This window comes from Prinia subflava, chromosome 28 (assembly GCF_021018805.1).
Source record: "Prinia subflava isolate CZ2003 ecotype Zambia chromosome 28, Cam_Psub_1.2, whole genome shotgun sequence".
NCBI lineage: Eukaryota > Metazoa > Chordata > Aves > Passeriformes > Cisticolidae > Prinia > Prinia subflava.
The window spans coordinates 111336-136751 of record NC_086274.1 but is presented as its reverse complement, the minus strand read 5'-3'; the positions used below and the strand labels follow the sequence as shown (position 1 = coordinate 136751).

Here is a 25416-nt window from a genome sequence, read left to right as displayed (position 1 = left end):
TATGTTCTTGAGAAAACATTGCAAGCCTGGTGGGTTAATTACAAGCAAATTTAGGAGGAAAATAATTATTTAAATGTTCAAGGTGAGAGTTCCACTGAGAGAATCCTTTTATTTTATAAAAATAATTATTTTATAAAAATATAATTCTGGCCATGCAGGCTTTCAGAAATGCTGTTAAGTGGTGACCTGTGCCTTCATGAAGTAAGCTGTCTGCTACAATAAATTGTACAGCAACACAAAACTGACTCAGTTCAGTTTTGCCAAAGTTATTAGTAAACACAAGCTGAAAAACGAAGGGTACTTAGTCTATCCAGCTGCATTTAAAATTGCATTAAATACTTGGTCACAGTTTAAAGTGTGCAAATGCATTTTAAAATCTGTGCTATAAATCTAAGAAAACTTAGTCCAACATACTTTGAAGCATCTGTATACCATAATCTCCTCATAGACAAGCCAGCAGTATATTTGTTAGACTAGTGAACATTGACAAGTCAGCTTATAACTGACTTCAAGACACTCAAATAACAAATATCAGCTAAATCCACAAGTCCAGCTATATCCAGCTAAAACACAGGCCTGTTTCTGCTAACCTTTATCACAGTTCAAGCCTGTCTTAATTGTTAGCAATTGGCTTACCAGCAGGACTTATGGTAGACTCCTCCTTTCCATCTCAGGTAGCAGTCCCTGTTGACTCCTGTGCTTTGTATGGAGTCAGCCAGACCCAAACCTGACCTCTTCAAAAATCATGCTTAGGTTTGGTGCCCCATATTTTGTTCAAGGTAATATAATCCTTTGTTTTGAGTTCCAACTCTTCTGCTTAAGAAGCTACTCATATATCTTTATGTCAGTATGAATTACCTCTTCCTCAGACATTACAACCCCATCCTCATTAATATCTTCAGTCTCAATGGCATGTTACGACTTCAAAAAACCAAAACACAATCCAACCCCCAAAATATAACCCAATCCTCTCTCTTCCTTTGTGGTACTGTATTAGAGAGAATAAACAACATTTCCCATGTATGAAATATTCTTTGTGCTTTAGCACCACTTCCATGTAAGGTGAGTTCCAGAGCATGTGCCATATGGATTATTCTTCTAAGCTCTCTGATGTACACTGTGTTTTTTTCTTCCTTTCCCTTAAAGGTAAATCCAGAAGGAGGTCAGATTGCCGTGGGGTTTGAAGATGGTGTTGTCCGCATAATTGAGGTTTATGATCCCAGACTGCTGCCGGGTCATGCAGGACAGGCCAATGAGATTGCAGAGATAAATCTGAAACAAGTTTTCAAACCTCATTCTGCTGCAGTTACAGCCCTGGCATATGAACCAGAGGGAGATATATTTGCCACAGGGGTATGGATCATTTAGTTTGGTTGTTTTTATTAAGCCACAAATGTAGAGCCTTTTAAAAGAGATAAGATAAAGTTTGTTTGCTGACAACACAGTTTTACTTCTGTTGCTCATGCTGATTGCTTGTTGTAGTTCTCTGTGCTGGGAGAAGGATCTGTTTGCACTCACATCTGTTTTTCTGAAGGAAAGCAACCATGCAGTTCACACAATTCATTTTGTGAATTACTGGACTGTTTAGTGTGAATTCTGTAATCCCCTTTGAAGATGGATTTGGTTCATTTTGGAATTAGTTTAGTAGGATCTTGGAATTAGTAAAAGCAAGTCTGTGGATACACCACATTGGCAGCAATCCAGCTGCTACCCAGCACTGCTTGGCCTTACCACAGGGCCAGTCAGTTAGTTTGTCATTATGCCTGGTAGTATTTGAGATGCTTTCCAGTTAATGCGGTGTCTATTTTTAAAAAGTTAGTCCTTAGCCATGATCAGTGCAATTTGCAGTTACATGGTCCTTGGGCTGAATTGCCATGCATTTCATGTAATGTAAGATTTAAGCTACAATGAATTATGTTGTGTACCAGTTCTGGATTTTCTTGTTATCTGGGGAAATCAGCTTGCGCTGCCTTATCTGAAAAATCAGGCCTGAGACTGAGATTTAAAGGAGCTCCTGGGGCAATGGGCAGACAACACATGGCTGGGCATGCCAGAGAAGGCCCATGAAGGCAGTTAAGAGCTATGGGTGCCACAACATGGACAGGATTTTTATTTCCTCCCAGTAATTATCATGGAAATCCAGTCCTAAGTTCCCCTGTTAAAACACACAAAAAAATGGAAGTATGTGCTTATGTCATAAAGTGCTTAGAGTCTTTTGAATTTTTTGGTCAGCTTTGATTCAGTCATCTTTTTTGTTTGTTTGTTTGTTTGTTTTTCCCTCAGAGTAAAGACAAAACAGTTTTCTTTTTTGCTATTGAGGATGAATACAAGCCAATTGGATTCATCCGTGTCCCTGGGCCTGTACAGGCATTACACTGGTCTCCACCTTCTCATGTGAGTAATGTGTATTTGTTTTCTTTCCATCCCAGCAGTGATAACATCTCATTTTAAAAGGAATTTCCAGTGCAAATAGATGAAGATCCATGACTCTAGTCATGTCCTCTATAGACAATACAAACAATGTTTTGCTACTTCATTCTTCATGCTGTTTCAGCGTGACAGATTCTAAAAGGTTATGTGTAGCTGTATCTCTGGTTCAGTCACTATGGACATATTTTGGGTTTTGGATAATGCAAACTACAAGATTGTGGTATGCTTTTTGAGCCCTTGACTTGAAGAAACAATCTAATTCCTAAGCTTTTGGAAGGTCTGATTCTCTTTGACAAAGAAGTTATTTGGGTGTTACTCTCTGTGACTCTTGCCCATATTAAAACTGGCTTTTGAAAAGCTTTTTGACAATATTAAGAAAGATTTTGGGTGCTTCTTGAAATTCACATTCTGTGTTTGCAATGTGTCAGGGCATATAAAAATAGGCTTTTGCTAATATTTAAACGTGTTCTAGGGTTAGGGTAACATCTGAAATTTTGTTTGGTCCACTATCCTTATTTAGAGGAGAGAGTATTCATTATATTTAGATGCTAGCAAGATATATTTTACAGGTGCATAGTGGCAAAGTGTTGGTATTTTCACTTGTTAATTTGAACTGTTAAAAACTGGCAAAAGAAGGCTATTGGTGTGAATTCTGTCTTACTGCAGAAATAACAGATCTTGATCTGACAGTTGCATTTTGAGTCTTTTCCTTGAAGACAAGGTACTCCTCCTTACTAAAGAAGCACCCATTGTGTCTTGGATATGTTAGATTCTGCCTGAGCAATTCCAGGATCTGGCCTCTATTGCTAGATGAGAACATTTGCTCTACACAGTGCCAGCACCTGAGTGTCACACCACTTCTTTCTTTTGTTTGTTTTAAAGAAGCATTGCTGATTAAATACATTAAATATAATGAATGCATTTCAAACTGAGGTCCTATAGACACAGGAACCATATCATTCCTAGTCAGGGTTTCCATAGCAACTCTAATATGCCCTCTTTGCACATTTTTAGTGATGGGTCAGATAAAATAAGCCTTTTCTCTTGTCTCCAGATAGCTTATGAAAATTGAAACTAAATACTTGTCTTTTAAAATCTCAAAACACTGAATAATTATTACCCTCACCTCACCTGTTCTTCCTAACTTTGCATTTTAAAGGACATGTCAGGTCCCAGCAATAAACAAACAAACTGAAAGGTAAGAAGCATTTGGCAAGACTCCGAGCCAAGTCTTGATGATATAAAAGATTTATTAGTATGGAAATATATGAAATTATCCACCTAAAATCTACTAACTCTTGGGTCAAATCCATCTTTTAATTTAACCAAATTTCCAAAAAATCATCATGCTGCTTTCAAGCTAAACAGTGTCAGAATTATAGCTGGTTTGAACAGTAAAGATTTCTTCAGTTCCTTAGCTTTGCCTAGCCTAAAAGAAGCTCACTGATTTCTGATGTCCATTTAAAAGTGTCCATAGGAATAAGAGCACAGATAAGTGTGGCTGGAGTTTGGCTTTGTGCCTGTGCATCTGCCTGACTAACTTTTCCTTCCATCTGTCTCAATTCCATTTATACCTCTGCCCTATATTTGTAAATTTTTTTGTTTTTTTGCAGGACAAGAGCACGCTGCTCATCCTTTGTGAGAATGGCTTTGCTGTCCAGGTTCCTGCCCCTGTCCCTGAGAAACAGGATACAGCGACCACCTATCACATAAAAAACCTGCCAACACAGTACTTCCATTTTTGTAGTATTAAATCCAAAATCAAGGTAAAAAGTTCTCCTGTGGCAGAATTTCTTGTTCTTTGTTGTGCCAGATGATCAAACTACCCAAAAGAGTTTCTAGTCTCTGTATCAAAGGGTTTTTGCTAAGCTCCTTGAAAGGGAATGTCAGGTAGAAGCCATTTGTGGCTTGAAATTACAAGTTGTTTTTGGTTTATTCAAACCTACATGACACTGAAAGCATGATGTGAATTTTGATTATAATTAGAAGTCAGCATTAGAGAAAGAGAAAGGTAGTATTGGTGCATTTGTTCTCAAAACATTTCAATTTCGATAATTTTCACAAAAAGAGTATTTCTGGTAGTCTAGTAGTCACCTTCAAGCAAACATGAAAGTATCTTTTCTTTTTAGCAGTATTTCTGACTTTTTAAAAATGTTTCAAGTTTAAAGGTGTGCATTTAATTACTGAATGACACTTAGTATTTAAAAAGAATATGTGGGGCCAAAGGAAAAGAGTAATGCTCACTCACAGCTATAGTTAGTTTTGTGAAACTGAAAAGCAAGCTGATGTTAGGCACAGGAGGAGAACTCCAGTGTGTAGGCTCTCAGTTCCATATTCAATCCACTACAATCCAACAGCCTCTCTGGTTCTGTTGTTATCCTGTGATTTCTCTGCCTTCTCTGTTAACTGCTCCTGTATTACCAAAGCTTCATTTCATGTTATAACTTGGAGGAAGTTAGCATTCAGGAAAAAGATCTCTTGGTGTTTTTTCACAGCAGTATCTATGAGAATGATCACAAAGCATGCATATGAAAGGAAAAATTGAAATAATATATGTAGAGTTTTGTTGGTTTTCTTGTTTATTTGTTTACTGGTCAGTTTTGTTTTGTTTTAGTCAAAAGAGAAGAATAATGTTGAGAAACTCTAAATCACTAAAAATAAAAAATATTACAGAGAGAAATAATATTAATGGCTCTCTATTTCCTCTGGAGATAGATCAATAATTAATAAGTTAGAACACGGATGTTTTAATGCAAGGAAAGATTTCTCACAGTAAGGGTGGTGAAGCACTAAAGTAGTCTTTATAGTCTGTGGAGTCCCTAGAACAGGAGATTTTTTAAAAAGGTAAATCAGACAAAGATCAGCTGATAATATTAAAGGGTTTGCTGGTTCTATCTAATAACTTCTTAGGAAGGTACGGTTTTGGAGAATGTTTGGTACTTGTTCATGCTACAGGAGGCTTGAATGGAACAGAGTTTTAAAGGTTTGATAAATCTTTCCTTCATTGTTCAGAAGAAGTCTATTACAGCTTCTCTCTTTTGCTGTATACCAGGGATGCACTAGAACTTGTTTGAGTACAGCTTTCCAGTGCTCTTCTTTCTCCAGGGCATGCAGAGGACAGGACTTAGGATTTCTGCAGCAGTAAGCATAGTGGTGAAGATTTGGAATAATTTCTCTGAGGAAATGTTGGAATCTGCTTGTCATTCAGAATTATTTCTGTTTCAAAGGACTGAGAGTAAATACTTCAGAGGAGGGAAATGGGGGCATTTCACTGGAGAGTCCCATGAAGTCTGGTTGATCTCTGCTAAGTTGACAGGAAAGAGATTTCTGTAGATATCCTGTATGTATAATGCCAGGACCACCTTGGATTTCATTTATGAGACTCCTTCAGTCAGTGATGTGTGGAGTGCCTTGGTTTCATGTCTCCGTGTTTCTCTGCTTGTTGTAATAGCTGGAAGAGGAGATTGCACGGAGAGAGAAAGAAAAGGAGGAGAAGGAGAAAGCAAGGCTTGAATGGATAAAGCAGCAAAAGGAGATGGGACTTGAGGTAGAGGAAACTAAAGAGGAAGAACCTGAAGAAGAGCCATTGCCAGATATCTTCATACCAGAGGAGCCCAGTCCCATCCTCTGTGGCTTTTACTCAACACCAGGAAAATTCTGGCTTTCCTTGGTAAATCAGTTTTTACTTCATGTTGATGATGTGACATCCTTTCCCTTTGAAGCCTGTCATCTCTAGGACATTCAATTCTTTTCATCCATGGCAGTTTCAGTGGTTTTTGTGAAGTAACCCAGAAGTGTCATTCTGTGCAGAGTGTTTGGTAGATTTTCAGTAGATGCCCTTCTTGGTGATGCCTGAATGAGCACAAAGACTGAGCTGTTCTCTCCCAAGCAGCAGGTAGAATTTTAACATAGGGGTAGAATGTCTTGTAATGCCAGTGATTGTGACAGGCTTCTGTCTGTGGATAAATAGGATCTCTAGGTGTTTGGAAGTAGCATTTTCTAACTTATCATAGCTCCTTAAGAAAGGAAGAAATTTGCATCTACCTGATCAGCTGCTTCAGTTTTCTTTTGTCACCATTTCTTTATGGTCCTTCTCTTCTTCAGGGTGGGTACGACTCAGGGTTTCTCTATCACTGTGAATTCTCACATGATGATGAAGAAGACCCTGAGAAGAGGAAAGATGAACCCTTTGAAGTGATTCCTATGGAGAACACCGAAAATAACCCCATTCACCAAATCTCCTTCTGGTAAAACACTGTAATTAACAAATAGCTCTGGGATAAAGCTTGGTGAAATTAAACTTGGAAGGGAGGAGTCTGTAGTCCTTTGTCCCTTTTTAATCGTGGCTTAACACAAACTCTCTCTGGTTTCCCTGGCACTGAGTTTCACTTAAAATTCTTAATGGACATAGCCGGGCCACGTGTCTTACAGAACATTTTTTAAAGACCTTCAATGACAAAAAAGTGGGATTTCTAAATACTGACTAGAACTCGACACACCCCAGAGTGTAGAACTCCAGGAGAACCCTTAGAAGTCCCTGCATATAGTGGTCATCAGAACAGCAGTTCTTTATCATAGTTAACAAAGAGACTTAGAACATGGAGCTTGTGCTATATTCTTGTGCTAAGAATATAGGCTTTTCAGGACATTCTGTGAACTGTATGAATGGAAAGGTTGGATTCTTTTCACACTCCCAGCATTAGGTTCCCTGTAAGACCAGGCGTGTTCTGCATCAAAAGAAGGCAGGTTTCATTCAGGCTTGAATCTACTGCTGGCTGCATTCACCACCATTTGTACTAAATGGGGAGCAGGGAGAAAAAACTTCTTTTCTAGCTTTTAACTTGGTGTCAGCTACCCTGCCCTTCTCAGGGCTGAAACTAGTTCTAATGTATCTAGCAAGTGCTGGAATGTTACTGAGCAGCCAGTTAGCTGAAAAACATTTCATAGTAGAATCACACATACTTTAAATGGTCCAAATTCTTTGCTTTCAGCTTCCAAACTTGGGAAAGTGATTTCGATTAAGCTCGATTAGCTCTTTTCATATTTTGAGCTTGTTTGCTGGAAGTTGCTGCTATTACTGTTTCTTGTTGTTTATTTAACAGTACCAGCCACCCCCTGATGTTCTGTGGGATGCAGGATGGCTCGCTGCGTGCTTATCCTCTCGGTGATAAAGAGGTGTCAGTGGATGCCCTGAAGAACTACTGGTACCTGAATGTGCATGACAACGATAATGGGCAGATCCGAGGGATCTGTTTAAGTCATGATAATGAGAGTCTGATTACATATGGTGGAGATGGAAACATTTTTGCATTCGACCTCTTGTCAGAGGAAGCACCTCCCAAAGAGCTAAAGGTCATAATCCCCCCTCCTAGGGTAAGTTGATACCCTCTTTCACTGAATTAGGCCTATTTGGTATGAAATAACCTGATGGGCAAATGTGCTTCAATTATTTTTCTTAAAGGGGTTTCATAGCAAAAGCTGAAGTTTCCCAAACTATTCAGAGGAATAGCTCTTGCAAATGTTCCCTAATAAGTGGGCTCTGGGACTGCATTGTTCCTTCTCAGTGTTTTGTGTTTTTCTCCAAATAAACATAGTATGAGTTATTCTTATGTAATATTCTACCAGTGCTTTCCCACTCAAATGCGTAGTCATGCATATTCCTGGAATGAAAGAATTGCAAGGATTTCTCATACTTCATACCTTTCTTGGGTTTAATTCCAGTAAAGAATGATTCTGCTCTGAATGGGGACTCTAGAAACCCTTTTGGGGAACACCAAATACGTAGTTTCTCCATACATCTAGTACCATTCATCTAAAATTCACGATGGAGTTTTTACATTTGCAACATAGCACAAACCGATGCTGATCCCGTTGCTCTTTCACTCTTGGACAGCATTAGTAGTAATGAATGTACAGGTGTCCCGTACTCACTGCAGAGCTGATCATCTCTGGCATGCTTCAACAGATGACACTGGGACTCAGAAGCAGTTCTGCTGATAATGCACAAGAAGAGGGATGTCAACTCCTCAACGGAAAATGTTCAGACTTTATTGAATTTTTAAAAAGTCTTAAGAGTGTCTGAATTAGATAAATATAACTTGAAAGAACAGTGAGAGCTACTGAGTGAAGAAATGCCATTGTGCACAATAAATATTACAGTAGACATACATTTGGTAGAGTTTAAAAATCTTGAAAGTGTCAACATAAAACAAATTAAACTTTAAAATATGTTTTAATACTGGTTGGTAACTACATTTTGAAGGATGCTTGCTGGCAGAGACAGAGGAAATTGTGATTTTGGTCATTCAGCTAAATTATTCATGACTAGTTGGAATTCTTTACCAGTATGACAAGACTATATAGCACCGAGAACAGGGCCAGAGTTATTTTCTATAAGTGAATGATTAGAACCTTTGATATCAGAGCCTGCTGACTCCAGTATTACAAGAAATGATTAATATACAATTATAAAGCATATATATAGATTTATAATTTTGAGTAAGTAAGTAGCTCTATATAAAGACTTTTATGGTCAGTTCTATTATTCAGAACTAACAACATTGCTTAATGACCATCCTGGTAGAGTTTTTCCCTTCTCATAGTATATCTTAATTAAATATCTATTCTAGTTTTAAGTCATGTGGAAGATTTAAAAAATTCTGTCTTCATTAAACTTAATGAGATTCTTAGAGAATCAAATACAAATCATCTGAAACTAACTGAGTTAAATTACAGATCAATTAAGTACAACTAAATTGTTGGGTGATAGTCCCCCCTCTTTTTTCAGAGCATGATTGCCTAGGGAAATGAGGCTTGTGCTACTGCAATGTCCATCCATCTGTCATTCTTCACAGTTAATAATTGTGAATCCATTATGCAGTCAGCAAAAGGCAACCAGATTAATGACACATGTAACTGGGAATTAGCTCATGACACTGACTTTTGTCAATGTGGCAGTGAGGGGGGAGGCAAGAGAATTGGGCTGGGGGGTAGAGAACCGAAGATGTTATTGGACAGAGTGAAGTTAGGATGAGCAATGATGTAAGGATTTATGCTGCTGAGGAGGTTATAGGATCTGTGTTCTCTGTCCCTAAGAACCATGTTTCATTAGTTCTTTTACATATAAACCAGCTTCATTGCTTTTTCTGCTTGAAACATTACAGTGTAATGTTTAAAGCCCAGATAGTAACATTGAAAATGAAGATTTCTTTTGGTTTGATGAGAAGTGGTGGGAGCTCTGTCTTAATGTTTATGAAAGCTTTATTGTCTGTTGAAACTATATCTGCTTGTTTAAAGACAAGACAATATTTTTATTCCAGAGTGGTCTTGAGAAGGAGAAGGGTGCTGAAGACATTAAGGATCCTGATGCCTACACGTAAGAGATGCTTAGATAATGATGAAAGAGATTTTCAAGTATTGGTAGCTCTTTTCTCAGCCCATGTATTTCTTTTTGCCTACAAAGAGGAGGGACAAATTGATCACCCTGAATTTGGGCCATTTTTTTTGTGATACACACAGTTTTTTCAGCCTTTCTCTCAATTTCATCTACTTTTCTCTGGCAGTAATTCAAATATTGTACTGTGAGGCAGTGAACTTCAGACTGCAGAGACAACAAAAGGTCTAAGCCCCTTGATGTTAGGAGTGTACAAATACAGAGGAAGATAATTCCTTTCTAAGTTTCCTTAAGAACCAAGAGTTCACTGGGAATTTAAGACTGTCAAGGAAATCTAAAAGGTCATATAAACTGTAATCTTTCCTCTCCTGCATTGAGATACCACCATTTCCTTTTTATGCATTTCCAGTATTGAGGAATACAAGCAGAAAAAGGAGTATGAAAGGAAAATGAAAGAAGCTGAAGAAAAGAAAAATAAGAAAAGAGAGCAGTTAAGTGCACTGAGACAAGACTTTGTTTTTCTCCTTCAAAAGAATCAGGAGTTGCCCAAGCACATGCAGTTGCACAGAGAGGTACACCTGGCTTTTCTGAGAGTCATTTACCTTTACAGGCCCCTTCTTCTAAAATGTTGCTATGTATCATGTTGGGGCCAAAGATGTCCAATGCTTTGGATTAAGGTAGTTTTAAGAGTATATAAATTGCTGAGACTTCTGAATCACAGCTGATGATTTGTGCCAACTAAGAAACACAGGAAAAAATGAGGTTCTCTGTGGAGATAACTTCTGAAATAAAGAATAGTTTTGATGTGAATGCAACTATGGCACCTAGGTAAAAATATGTATTATCAAGACCTAGTAGTCAAAATAAGGTTTTCCATCTTGCTGCAGGAGTTTGAGATGGACCGTAGGATCTTTGAAGAGCTGGACAGGCAGAGACTACAGAGAATCCAGTCAGTGCAAAAGGAGCAGGCTTGGGAGAACGAGAAACAATTGATTGGGCTGCAGAAACTACAAACACAGTAATTACCACTTTTCTTCTACTTCTCTCCCTGACCTTCCATGAGGCTTATTGTCTATGAAGTTGTACCTCCCACAAGGAAAAAAAAATGATTTTTCTTCCTCTCTCATATAATTAGTATTTCATCTGTTCTGATTCTATTCTTGATTTATTTGGAACATAGATGAGAGTATATGTTAATATTTATGTGTAATTGTTTCTATTGAATCTTTGGTAAAAATGCAGATAGTCAAATGAAGGAAATTACTTAATTCTGATTCACTTCTGTATGAGGAAAGCTGGTTGAGGCTGTTTGCCTGGGGTTTTGCCAGTAAGTTCAATAAGAACCAAGAACTCTTACTGAAATGTTGAAAAACAACCTGTGAAATGAATGCCTGTTTTTGAGACATGTTGTGTATCTGTCAGATATTTTAATGTCATTGCTAGCACAATGTTCTCTGTACAATTTGAAGTTATGAAACAAACTTTCTCAAGAACACAAGTTTAAGCATGAGGTGCATTTTGAGTTGGTTTTCATAGATCTAGGTAAGAGCTGAATTAAGAGATGTAATGAATAGTAGTAATAAGAGATGTAATTAATAGAGAGAGTAATTAAGAGATTAATTAATAAAATAATTACACAATAAAAAGCACCTTATGCACAGAGTATGTGACTGAGAAGAAGGATAGAATGAGCATGTTTTTAATCAGTCCTTAATGGAAGATGAAAGTTACTGTCATGAAGAACCTGGTGTAAGTTTCAATATTGGGAAAAGTCTTCGTGTGTTTATCCTTAAGCATCTCCACTCATAGATAGGATAAAAGTCAATAGGTAGTGTCAGATGTCATCAGGCTATGGCAATTACTGATTTGTGAATTTACGTGTAATGATTGCATGTGCAATAAGTAAGCTACTCTATTCATGCCCTTTTTGTCAAGGCAAAACTGTATGTTGTGCTGACATCAGACAGTTTTGTCTAATTTGGGATTCTAGGTTTCAGGACTCTCTGGAATTTACTCTCACTGTTCACGCTATTCAAAGCAATCATCAGATTTCCACCTACAGCCTTCTGACAGTGTCTGAGAAATATGCCCAAGATAAGAAACACGAGGACAGCAAGTTGGCAGGATTTAAAGAGAAGTGGACAGCACTTAAAGAGACAGAACAAGCAGAAGAGATCCCCAGAAAGACAGGCCCTGTGCACAGAGGTAATGATAACCATTTAAATCTTTCAGTGATATGGTTTCTGTCTTTCATCTCAGTTTGTTTTGCTGAGTCCAGGATAAAGAAACACACGTTTAAGTGCAGGTAAAGAAATACAGCTGTGATGTGGTTTTTTAGTACCTACATACAAAGTAACATTCACACATAGTTTTTCATGTTTAGGTCAATGTCAGCAATTGTCTGTCAGCCCCATGGGTAGAATGTGACTAGAAATCAAGTCAAAGAACATGAATGCTTTCAGAACATCCACTACAATGGAATTATCCTGATTTATATCAGCTCTACCAGAGTTGTCTGAGGGAGTTTCCAGTAGCTGGGACCACACTGTGCTGCATGGTATTACATCTTCACATGCTTATGTTTTGTTTCAGAAAGTGTAGTTTTTGAGACTGAGGATGAAAGGCTGGAGACACCAGAGGTCCAAAAGCCAACCACACGTTATATAGAGAGCAGACGTGAGAAAATCAGAAGACTTGTGGAGAAATATGATGCTCTGAAAGCCAAGATCATGAAGAGGAGGGCAGAGTGGCATGAGTTGTGAGTCTTGAACTGGAATCTCTTCCCTTTTAGTTCTGCTTCTTGTTTGAGGTCAAGTAATGCTATTTAGCTGTCATAAGGCACTTCAATCTCCCTACTTAGATTTTTATATTCCCAAGAGCAGTAATTAAAACAGATAAATTTTCGTGTATCTCTAAGTCACGAGAAAGCATTAGCATATGTTTAATTTCTGTGGTTCCTCTAAAATATTATCAAATTTGAATTCAGCTAGGTAGCTGCATTTTCAAATAGGGAATAAAATGTGTCTAAATTAATCATGACTGAGACACACCTACACCATTACAGTCAACTCTTAGTGAATCCTGCCAGCCCCACATGGAGCAGACACAGTAACAGCTGGGTTGGGTCAGCAGTCTCAGCATCTCAGCCATCATGTGAGTGTTTGTGATATGCCTTCATGCTCCATGCTGGTCTTTATCTTTAGAGGCAAGAAAGGGGGACAGGACGTATTTCATAGGATCATAGAATATCCCAAGTTGGAAGAGACACACAGGGATCATCAAACTCCTGTCCTTGCACGTGGCAGCCTCAAGAGTCATGCCCTGTGGCTGAAAGCATTGTCCAAACACTCCTTGAACTCTGTCAGGCTTGGTGCTGTGACCACTGCCCTGGGAGAACCTGTTCCAGTGCCCAGCCACCCTCTGGGTGAAGAACCTTTTCCAAATATCTAACCTAAGTCATATCTTTGAATGACTACTTTTTCAAGGCTCAGTGACTGCTTGTTCATTTGCATGCTTTCTGTCTTGAAGCTGAGCTTTATTTTGTACCTACCAGATACAAGAACAAACCTAGAATTAACTCTGAGAATTCCAAAGATGCTGAGGAGATCAAAGAAGCACGGGAGAATATAGGATGTTACAGGCTGAAGACTGCCACTAACTACACACTCACTGAAGACGATCGTATAAGCACTGAAAAGAAGATGATGCAGCTTGCAACCCTGGAGGACTTGGTATGTAAAACTGTGTATACTGCCCCATTTTGGGGGGAAAGTGAGGCTAGGGTATTAATCACTGAAGAAATTTTTTGAAAGGAATTCAAAGTGAGTGTGAGAATAGGCCTTGAAGGACAGACAGGTGTTTTGAGCAAGATTTAGTTGCAAATCAGCCCTTCTCTTGTGAACCGTCTTGTGATTCACCAAACCCAAACCTGAATCAATCCAGGATGGCTCTTTATAAATGAGAAAGAGCATTTACCTTTACTAGTACTTCAGCAGGAACACCTGTCTTTTTTAATTAAAAGTCTTATAATCTAGTAAAACTGAGCTAAATAACCCCTGCCATGAAATACCTTTACAAAAACAGGGACGTTTACAAATAAAGGTTTTGTAAATACCTTTACAAAAGCAAGGACAAGTGTTCTAATGTGGCCTCTCTCTGTGTGCACTTTGGCAATCACTGCTTCTGGAATTGGAATCTTCCTGAGAAACCAGGTCTTTTGGAGTCACCTGCTATAGTAGGACTCCTACAGTTACCACACATCTTTTAACCACGAAGACACAATAAGTTCAAATGTTGTGCAGTATCTTTGTTGCTTTCCTTGTGACTTCTTTCCCCCCATCCATCTCATAGGAATGGTTTTTCATTGTATTTGGCTGGAGTGCAAAAGACTGACACTGGATAATTTTGACAGCAAGGTCTAAGCATTACAGAAGCAATGCTATAGTCTCAGGGGATTTGTTGGACCATTTTAGTCTCATGCTTGGGCTTCAGCACTTCACTGTAGTGTTGATGCTGCCAGATATCCTGTGATTAACCTAACTCATTAGGACAAACAAAGGGAAGAGTTCTTGTCATAAATTCGGGGTTTATACAGATGAGGAATTCCAGTTGCTGCAGGTGGGTGGTGTGTTATTTTCTTTTATAAAGATCAGAGAAGTTTCTGCTGAGTATATTAATGATAGATCACTGTCAATTATTACTTGACATAAAAAGAGAATATTAATAGTGTCCCCTTATCACAGAATGATTAGTAATCCTAATGTTAACCTTCTTGAGTTGGGTAAAACTGTGGTGGAGAATCCTACTAAAAGTGTTTTTCCTTTGCAGATCCATGAGAGGAAAACAAATATGAACAAAGAGATTGTGTCTTTGCGGGATCTCAAGGTTTCCACCATTGATGAAATCAAGAGTTTAGTGAAGGAAGTGAAATCCATACAGGCAAGCTTAGATGTATCAGAACGTCTCCCTATTCCCCTGATCCCTCAGTTACACCCAGATGAGGTTCCTGAAAAAATAGTTGAGTACAACAGTGATGTCCTCCTAAAGTTCAAAGAGGAGCAGGAGGCCAAGGCAAAGCTCAAGGAACCACTGGAAGGTTCCTCATCTCGTGCATTTAGGCACGTGTTTCTTCAAGCTCCTCCGGTGGAAGAGGGTGGCCCCATGGCACAGGCTGGAGATGCATCAGCTGTAGTCACAGAGAAGCAGAATGCTTTTGGGATGGGGAAAGCAGAGCCAACAGAAATGGAACTGGAAATTTTAAAGAGGGAGAAGATAAAAAATCTATACTTGCAGGAGGCCTTGATTAAAAAGGTAGGAAATTGAAAGTTATTTTTTCAGATTAAAAAATCCCACTGGATCACAAACGAAACCAAAATCCCTTCTGTCTCAGGATTGCAGCTAGTTTTGCCTTTCTGCAGTCCAGGAAAATGCGAACTGTTGCAAAGTTACAGTGTAAATCAATATAAATCCATAACTGTAACCTGTGTTCTGACTATTATCACTTGAAAAAAAGTCTTAGATTTCTTATTGATTGTGCCATGAAGCTATGATCTTAGTGGCCAACATCCCCCAAACAAACAAACAAACAAACAAAAAGGACAAGTAAAATTTTTGACATAACCTGAAAAATTACAGAGTTAAAAAAGCAGCATCACAACAACTTTGTAGATTCTCATTCTCAGCTCTTAAATAACTGGAGTCTCAACTTTTTGGTGCAAAAATTACTTTGTAGGACTGGAAAATGTACAAAAGAGAGTAATCAAAATGCTTAGTCATGAAAAAGATTCTTTAAAAGGTACATCTAAGTGGATAAAGTATCTTTGGCCTGCAAAAAGGGCAACTGAAATGGTTTTAGAGGTGTGATAAAATTCTGAATAGCACAGAAAAAGAGAATGTGAATCATCTCTTAAAAGAAGGAGATATATCAAATGAAATGGTCACATAAAAGCTTAAAGCATGCAAATGAAAATAGTTTTCCTATCCAAAAATTAGCTAAGCTTTGAAACTCAGCCTTAGGATGTGTGGGAAACTATAATTTGAAAGGGTGGAAAAAAATCCATTTAAAGCTGTTGAACACAAGCATACTGCTTCAAACTCAGGATGCGCCTAAGTCAGAGTTTAGGAGGGTACAGAGAGCAGTATACCAGATGTGTGCTCTGTTCACTTGTTTGCTCCACTTCTTAGCATTTCTCCTCTGATTTCTGCTACTGGGCATTGATTCTTTGGTCTGCCTCAACACAGACAGCCTTGTGTTTATGTGTATGAAGGTTTTGAGAGAATATTGAAATTCTGCTGTGAACACCACACACCTGTAAGTTAATGTTAGCAGCTGCTAGTACTGATTTAGCTGTAAATGTCTAAGGGAAGAGCCAACAGCTATTTCAAAAGAAGTCTGTCAAGGGAGAAGAGTTATTTATTGATGCACCTGGGATTGTTACATAAACCTCTGTAAACTACAGACTGCTCTAAAACATTCTCTGAAGAGTAAAATACTTGGGGGATGGAGGGGATGCAGTGAAAGATTCCTGTGAAGCCCTGGTGATCCTTTTACTATTTGTGTGCTGAGAACAAAGGCACATTTGGGATTAACTTTGTCTTTCTAAGTGCATCAGTACTCTCTAGGAAATAGCATGTCTGAGTTGTTGATTTTGCAGAGAGAATTTTTCCCTTCTGCTCCCTTCTCTAGCTTTGCATGTTTAACTGCACTGGTAATACTTTTTCTGATCCTGATTTGATGCTCCTTTGCTCCAGATCAACACACTGGTGATCAACTTCGATGCTGAACTTCGCCTTTTGCGGCACAAGAAACTGAAGATGGATGTGCAGATGAAAAGTGCTGGTCTGCGCTGCCTCACATGCTGTGAAGAGCTGCTCATCCTGAAGAAACTTGAGGTACATGAGGACCTTCTTGAGGAGCAAATTTGTGCCCTCATCAATGAACAGGAGGACATACAAGTAAGTAGGCCATGTGTACCATTAATTTAAAATTAACAGTGCCATTTATGCATGGCTTGAAACAAAAGCAAACCATAAAGTAAATGATGGCATCCCTTGGCTTTGTTTTAGCACTGATTCAGTGAGTAGTGCTAAATTTTGAAAACCAAGAAACTCTTGATAACCAGCCTACTAGGATGGTCACTTCTAACTTCCAATACTTAATTTTTTAATAATCTTAACATTTGTATTTTAATAGATCCTTCGTGATATGGCATAAATGACTAATCACATACTTTAAGAACATACTCCTGGGTGATGCTTGATTGAACTATGGGTTTAATGAAGAGAGAAAGAAAAGTTCTGCCTTTCCAGATGTTCACAGATGCATCCTATATACATACACATGGGTTGTACCTTTTAACTGAAGTAGTTTCTTGTTTGTTTAGTCAGAATTGAAGAGCTACCTTGAACGAATGGAAGACAGGAAGTGTGAGATTGTAATGCTTCAGGAACGTGAGAAAGCTCTTTATGCCAGCTTCAAAGCATCCCTTGGAGAAAACAATGAATTTGCTGATTTTTTGACCAATATTTTGAAAAAGAAAGTTGAGTATGTGGAAAAAGAAGAAGTAGGAAGAGAAGCAGGTTGAACCTCTTGTTCTTTTTACCTTATGGATTTGTTATACATTTTTCCATGTGGTCACGTACATGTCTCTCAGTCTAGCTGGAGCCCTGAGTACACACAAAACTCCAGTCAGTTCAAAAACCCATAGATCAGACCTACCCAGATTGGTTTCCAGACTGACAGTGTGTTCTGTGGCTGTCATCTTGAATGATAACCAGTGATGTAATCCAGTTTCTAACAGGGCTGCAGTTGGTTTGGTAACAGCTCCTGCAATTTACATCCTGTAAGTCAATACTGAGGACTGATAACTGGTAAGAGGAAGAGACACAGCTTTAAATGGGTGCTTCCTATGCTGTACCAATGGGAACCATGGATAAGTGATTAGTCTGTCACACTTGTGACATTCTGCTCTAATCTGCCCACTGACTAATGAGAGATCATAAACCTAATCTACAATCATCCAGTCACAGGACTAAACATATTACAAAAGGATTTAATTTGTCTTAGTGACTCAGTTTTAAGCTGTTAAAGCTAGGCAGTCCTACTGAGCTAAAATACTTGTCCTCTCTCTGACTTGGCTTTTGATTTCAAGTGGGACATGATTAGCAAAAAGTGCAGACAATGGTGATGCTTTTATGACAGACTTATGCTTCCATAGCCTGTTTAGTTGATTAATCCCTGTAGTAGAATGGTAAACCCACACTGTTTAAGTTCCTAATACATATAAGAGAGGAAATATACTGAAGTTAAGTCCCAAAAATATGGGCTGCACCTGTGCCTTTTCTACCACTAGGTGATCCTCTCTCTCTCTCTCTCTCTCTCTCTCTCTCTCTCTCTCTCTCTCTCTCTCTCTCTCTCTCTCTCACTTTTTCCCTCTTCTTTTTTGTTTTTTTCTTTCTGTGAAAACATCGCATCAGATCAGTGCAATAGGCACAAGGTGCCTGGATTCACATATCACCAGAATGATCTTCCATGGATTAATGTGGTTGTGTTCACCAGCACATTGGCATAATGCATACTCGTGGGTCTGGAGTGTTTTGCAAGCCACTCTCTGTTTTTTTCAGATGAAGAAAATGAGAATGGAGAGGAGGATGATGAAAAGCATGACTTAAAGACTGATGAAGAAAATTGTGGATCTGAAGATGTAATCTTTGCTGACTCCATTTGCCCAGAAGGTACCTAAGCTGTTATTTCATTGTGTTAACTGGTTGTTTAGCTTTAGGGGCAACATTAAGAGTTTGAAAAGAAAACACAGATTTTTAAATTATTCACTGCATCGTAAAGTCATGAAGGGCTGGAATGTGCAGCATTTTTCCCCAGAAAGCTTTGGTCAAGATAATAAAAGTACTGGTAGCGTAGACTACCCTAATTTAAAAAGTTTGGAAAAATAGAACTTAGCTAAGCAGTAAGGGTTAATTAGTTTGTGTAAAGAAGCATTCACCATTTCACGGCTGTTATCTGGAGAGAAAAGGCTCCTCTCTGGAGTGGAGCAGTGGCCAGGCTGTAGCTGCTTTCTGGAAACAGCTGCCTGGCCTGGCAGGATCCCTCCCTGTTCAGGGAAATTCTGAGGGGATCCTCATGCTGTTATGAAGCTCTTTGTTACCATCTCGTGGATTTATGCAGCAATTGCCTGTTGCTAGGCTGCTCTGAAAAGTTAGGAGCTTTACTTTTCAAAATCCTCTTAATTTGTGCATTCAAAAAAGGCAGGCAACCTTTGTCCCTCCTTTTCTTTTGCATGAACTTAGCTATTTTAGTATGTTGGTTTTTTTAAAAAAAACTCTTTGAGTGATGTGTCAATGACCATGTAATACCACTGCTCCATTTTCAAGTTTGAACTTACCAACATTTTGCCTTCCCTTTTTATTAAATTGGATTTTAAAATTTCCACAAATTGAATTTTTTATTAACTCCTCATTCATCTCATTTTTCAATGGAATGTTGGGAAGAAAGAAAGATTTTTACTTTTTATTTAAAAAGTCTAAATTTCTAATTTAATAGGAAAATTACATGTTGCATTAGCCACTTTATATTTGTCTCTCTATGTGGAATTTTTTTGCTTTTTGCCTTTATTGGGCTGTCTTTATTATTATTTTGCCTTCTGACTTGGGCATTTGATATATATCATATAATATATATATGCACTTGTTTAGCATTACTGAAATGACAGTATTAGACATTCACAGATCTTCCTTACCATGACACAGGTTCTATGAAATATAGCTTTGTTTACAAATAGAGCTATAAATGATCCCTACAGCAAGTTCATAATTTATAGTTCTATGGAGAAACAACTACATGCTGACATAATTGAAGATTTTACTGCAACATGTATTAATTACTGGGGCTGCATTGCTTACAAAAGCTAATGTTTGAGCACTTGGCTTTAATGCTTTAAATGGCATTTAACCTGACTCCTGGAAACAAACTGTCTTGACTGAATGTAAAGAAGAAAATGATCCATCCAAGATGTTCTCCTGGTCATGGAGGGACATGGCCCCATGGGTTTATGTTTAAGGGAACTCTAGGGAACCAAACCCGTGGTGTTACTAAGGGGAATGCTGGGAATGTGCACAACAGAGGGTGCAGCTCTACCCCGTAATTCCAGTGCAGTCACAGTGAAAGTAAAGCTCCTCCTTGACCCTTTCCCTCCCTAGGCTGCAGTGAGGATCTCTTCCTGAACACCGTCCAGCTCCGGCAGCAGCGGATACGCATTGAGAAAGCTTTAGCAGAGGAGAGGAAAGTTGCTGCTGACCTCAAAAAGGAATATGATGTCTTGGCCATAAAGGTATTGTAGTGTTTCCTCAGCAAGCATCAGCATGTTCAGTGTAGTGCTAGTGATTAGTGCTAGTCTAAGATTTAAAAACAAAATCCTAACCCTCTGAGGGGCCTCCATTTGGGAAGAGATATCTGTGGTAGCACAGAGGCAGGAGGCAGCTTGACATGGGTCACTATGCTTCTGAAAAGGGAAATCAAGCTGGTCCAACCTTAGCTTTCATGGGGCTGGATCCAGGCTTTAGGTCCTTTAGGTCCAGTTCCTTCCCAGCTGTCCGGCCTCATGCAGCAGCAGGAACTGGATTCTGTGGTTTGGATGAAACACTGGTGTGGCCTGGCCTATCCTCTGTGTGTGTGTATGGGAGCAGAGACTGAAGAATTCTTACCTTAACACAAATCCAGGTTAAAATAAATGCATAAAAATTCTATTCTTTCATCTGTTTCTTTGGCTTTTTGTTATTTTTCATTGCTCTTTGTCACAGGTAATCACTGAATAAACTCTTTTGGTACAAATTTTCCATTTTGCTTTCTTGAATTCCTGCATTCATTAAGAAATATGATTTGTATTAATTAAAAAATATCTTATTTTGAAGGTTTATCTGGAAGAGAGTGTGCTACTAAAATAATGTTATGCAAGTCTTGCACTTTTTTTGTCTCAAAAATGTTCCATCAAGCATGCTTAACATACAACATCTTTTAGTTTTTAAAGGCTTTCCTAAGTGCCAGCTGCCACATATTCACCCTGGAGCATGACAACTGAGTCTGAATTGTTTCTTTCTCATGCAGAATCAATAAGCATTTCCAGGCTTAACACAATAAAAATTATCTAGCAGGCTCTGTAGATCTACAAGTGTTTTAGATGCTAAACAAAGCAGCTTTCTCTTGATGAATACAGGGCTTCTCTGAGACATTCACGAGTATACATGTGTGCAAAGGTATTCAGGTTAGAATCTTGCTTCAATATATGTGGATGGTCCTTGGGTTTGGGAAACTCACCTATCATATGTAGTTTAAAAAAGCACATTTTGATGTACTTCTTTGCCTTTGGATCAGGAACTCTAACAGAACCTCGTTGCCTTATGTGTTCTAAGTATCACAGATTTTGTTTGTCCACAATTTATCTTTCTGCAGGCAAAAGAAATAGAAAAAAGTCTGGACACAACAAACGGGGAACTGGAGGCCTTTCAGTGGGAAAAGCTGCACAGACTGAATGAGCTGGATGTAGTTGTGCCTTTGAGACTCCACCAGGTAATTCAAGATGTTGTGCATCTGCATGTGCAGAGTGGCCTGTGTACATCTAAACAATGGTGTTTCTGTTCTCTGGTGCCCTTAGTTCCTGACTCACTATGGTCTCCTGGGAGGGAAGTGCCCTTAACTGAACTTCATGCTGCTATTTCCTCCAAAAATCCCATTTTTTCCTTTTCCTGTACTGACAGAAATGAGGTAAGGACAGGCAGGCTGACCCATTGCTGAAATGTGCATAGTCTTCAAGTGTTGTATAGGTTTGGCATGGTATAATCCTTCAGGTCCATACCTACTGCTATTCTCCTGGGGGAAAAACCCAAAACAAACCAGCCCACCAGAAAAACAAATCAAAAAAAGCCCCAAAACAGATTAAAACTAATGGGAATTCTGCCCCATTCAATAATGCCAGATTGGATGCAATGCATTCATTCACACAACTCCCTGGCCCAAAAAAAGAGTCATACCCATGCTTAGTATTCCTCACTCCCTAGCTCTCTATTGCTCCCACATTTGATATAAAGAGACATCTCCATCACCCTTAATAATTAAGGCCAGCTTTGCTTATTTCTGGCTGCTTCTGCAGGTGCAGTGCTTGGTTGATGGGGAGATGCCCCGTGACTTCTCCCACACTTTAGTATTTACCAACCAGTCCTTGCAGTACCTGCGAAAGAGAATCGTGGACCAACGTCATGAAAAGATAATGCAAAGAGAGATCCACAAGAAGGCCAAGGAGGAACATAAGCAGCTTCTCCAGGACAGAAAGGAGATGAAGAAGGAGATTGAACGTGAGTAACAGGGACTCTGAACCAAACATAGCATTGCTAATGTTCCTTCTGTCCTTCTCACTGGGTGTGGGTAACTCACCATGTCTGTCTCTACACTCACACAGATGTCACAGAGGGTTACTACAGAAAATAGAACAGATCCAGTGGACTGTTTTGATGGAGTAGGAGTTCTCCAGCACTGCAGAGGCTGTGCAAAATAATTTGGAAACTTAGTATAAGTAGAGCTGACTGAGATGAGACATGGGACGACTGGACATGTTTGCTATTTCTGCTTGTAAACCAGAACTGCTAGGAAAAAAGTCATTTTCCCAAAGATACATAAGCTTTTTCTGACAATTTCTTCCCCTTTGTAACATCTGAAGGAAACAAGCCCTATTCAAAACACTTTCCCAAGAGCCAAACCCAAAGCTGTGTCTAGTACCGTCAAACCTGCAGAGGCCCTATACAGCCTGTGGTGTGAGAGTGGCTTTACTAGGACTGGCTTAGAGTGTGGCTTAGTGACCACACAGGCATTAATGGACAAGGACAAATGGCATGACTGAGCTGTGAGCTCTGTGTGGTTTTGGGTGAATTATTGATTACACAGCAAATACCAAAGAGCTCAGACAAAAAGCTGGGGTAAGGCCGAAATTGTTATGAACCAATGAATGACAGACAATGAATTTGTGCCAACGTCCCTCTGGCAGGACTGACGGAGAGGTGCAATCACCTGATGATGGAGAAGTTCGGTCGGCTTGTTGATTTTGAAGCAGTTCAAGTCCACTCTGTTAATATACCCATGGAGCAGATGAAAGTGAGAATAATGGAGAAAGAGTATGAGCATTTCATGGAGCTCAAAGAATGGGAGGTAAGCAGCAGGAAGAGTGTTGTGATGGTCTGTTAAAGCTTAGTCTCCCTGGGGGCTGAAAAGTTACCCTAAAATCTTTTGTGAACATGCTCATGTTTGATTTCTTTTCCACTTGTCCTTAATAGACCATAGTGTTCAACTCCAGTGTCCCATCATCATTCCTACCTCTGCTCCAGTTGTTGGAGAACATCCTATTTTTCACAGAGGTGGTTGATCTCTCTGTTTTGTTTTCCTCAAACACATTGTCCTACTTTATTCCCTATGTTAAGCTCTGCAGAGTGCTTTTCTCTGGTTCTCAGGTGGCATTCAGCACCTCCTGCCTTCTCTCAGTGCCTTTGGTGACAAACTGAGTACAGGGCAGGCTGTGCCTCATGTCTGGGATGCCAATCTGGGCAGTCTGAACAGTTCATGTCTCCATTTGGTGGGGCCTAAAGCTCAGCTGCTGTGGTGCAAGCAGGCAACGCGCTTCTGCTGTCCTTACACAAGAGCACAGGAGGGTACAGAAGTACTATGTACCTTATGGCTTTCTTTTTCCCACACTTTTGCCTAGCTGCTTTATTTACTTAGGCATTTGTGATTTATATAAATTGAAAACAAAAAGATGACATCGCACTAAAGGTACTGTGGGATCAGATACTGTGGAAGGATCAGTCTATTGTTTACCTGTGGCATTTACATTGTACCTAGCACTTCTTCCCCACTCCACACTTTTTGTCCTCTCTCATCCCAGATCAACTTTTTCTGCCTTTCTAGGAAAGAATTGTAGTCCTGCAGCATCAGCTAACAAAGCTGACAAGGGAAAACACCAGCAAGCTGCACCAGCTGAACAGGTTTTGCCATGAAAAGCATCAGCTCGAGACTGAGCTAGAATCACTGGCTGCTCAGGTGAGCCTTTTAGCCACTGCAGTGCCTGCAGGTTTGGGACTGTTCAGAAATGGGTAAGGGATCATCAGAACCCTCAGCAGCTCCCTGGTCTCACATCGTGCTCTGCAGTCAGCAGTTTGGGCTAGGAGTGGCACAGGCTGAATGGCTGCTCCATACCTTAGCATCTCTGCCATTTCTCCCTTAGCTGCTTTCTAAGACTGAAACAAACTCATTTCCAATGAAAATATGCCTTGAAGGAATTAAAAGAATATTCCTTTGTTATATGGAAACAGTCATATTACAGTCATGTAACAGCATTACAATGAGAAGTGGATTCATTGTTCTGTACCAGGGAAGAAGTCTAAGTTAGTGAACCTTCACTCTTTCACATAGTTCTGCCTAGTGTGTGGAGGTCATGGATATGCCCTGGTTCTTGGAAAGCTTCCCTTTCCCTGCTTGAAATAAATTTCCACTGTTCATTCTCCATGGTTTATAGGAGCCATTTTTTTTCCTCCCCATTTTTTCCCACTACAGGGTGGAAAATTTGAGGACTCCCGAAGTGCTGACATCAAAGAGACAACCAGGCTGGAGAGACGGCTGGTGCACATAACTTGTGAGGTGGCCTTTCTGAGAGAGCAGATCAACCAGGGCAGAGTATGTGGGATGTAAAGGAACTTGCTTTCCTTAGCAGAAAAGGTGGGTGTCTCTTTCTACAAGCTTTACCACAGGACTCTGAGACTTCAACTCCCTGTTCAGAAATAGTAACTAACAATCCAAGTCACTCTTAAAATTAGCTGTGGCAGCAGTCATGCCTGGAAGTGCAACACTAATTGTTTTGGCTATCCGGGGCTTAGTTGTAAAGGGTTATATTTGTTTTTTCTATCAAAATACAATTGTAACAACATCTATGGAATAAAAAACCAGCAAATAAAACTACTCAGTACTGTTATCAGTGCATTGCCGAGGGTTGCACTGGACAAGGTGCCCTGTGTGTGTCCATGTGTGTGCATTATGTCTATGTCTACTCTTCAAACAAGTGGCTGTGGAAAGCTGGTTTGAAGTTTCACAGGGACAAATACTGGTTTGCTACCTTGTTCTCAAAAATGGTAAAAGCAGTCTAACTCAAGTGAGCATTTGTTACTGCTGAGCAGCAGTGACCCTGCTCTGCTAACTGAGCTAGTTGCAGTCAAGGGACATATTACTGGCCAGGAGAAAGCAAAAGGCCTTTCTCCTCAGGGCAGGATATGGCATTTACCTGGCAGGAGGAGCGTGTAACCATGCAAAGTCAGCATGCAATTCCACTGCCTTGCACCTGCCTGATCAGTTAGAGGGCCAAGCTCTGTGTTTTCAGGTGTTGCTCTTTCTTGCCTCTCTAATTTGGTGTGGTGGCAGTATGTGATCATTTATAGCACTTACCCTGTCTGTGAAACCTTCCTCCATCCCAAGGGTGGAGGGCTTGTGTTCTTTCCCTGCAAGGCTCCTGAGGTGCTAATTTTTAATGGAATAAATTAAACAACCCCAG

General features: G+C 39.5%; 1 protein-coding gene across 8 annotated transcripts in view; it reads left to right on the top strand.

Annotated features, from left to right (window-relative positions):
* Positions 1-25416, top strand: part of LOC134562472 (cilia- and flagella-associated protein 44-like) — a 58893-nt gene that overhangs the window by 16524 nt on the left and 16953 nt on the right. For 3 of the 8 annotated variants that reach the window (XM_063419855.1, XM_063419858.1, XM_063419860.1), the window contains exons 13-34: positions 1147-1353; positions 2284-2394; positions 4044-4196; positions 5882-6100; positions 6535-6677; positions 7533-7803; positions 9750-9805; positions 10233-10395; positions 10711-10841; positions 11814-12028; positions 12416-12581; positions 13377-13554; positions 14651-15133; positions 16574-16777; positions 17206-17401; positions 18446-18556; positions 20036-20166; positions 21285-21401; positions 21982-22183; positions 22870-23030; positions 23784-23915; positions 24429-24830. In XM_063419855.1, coding sequence (XP_063275925.1) covers positions 1147-1353; positions 2284-2394; positions 4044-4196; positions 5882-6100; positions 6535-6677; positions 7533-7803; positions 9750-9805; positions 10233-10395; positions 10711-10841; positions 11814-12028; positions 12416-12581; positions 13377-13554; positions 14651-15133; positions 16574-16777; positions 17206-17401; positions 18446-18556; positions 20036-20166; positions 21285-21401; positions 21982-22183; positions 22870-23030; positions 23784-23915; positions 24429-24563 — 3885 coding nt within the window. In that variant the 3' untranslated portion in view covers positions 24564-24830. Of the gene's footprint in view, positions 1-1146; positions 1354-2283; positions 2395-4043; positions 4197-5881; positions 6101-6534; positions 6678-7532; positions 7804-9749; positions 9806-10232; positions 10396-10710; positions 10842-11813; positions 12029-12415; positions 12582-13376; positions 13555-14650; positions 15134-16573; positions 16778-17205; positions 17402-18445; positions 18557-20035; positions 20167-21284; positions 21402-21981; positions 22184-22869; positions 23031-23783; positions 23916-24428; positions 24831-25416 lie in introns of those variants that run through there. The other 5 variants (XM_063419857.1, XM_063419856.1, XM_063419862.1 and 2 more) reach the window with 4 other exon arrangements.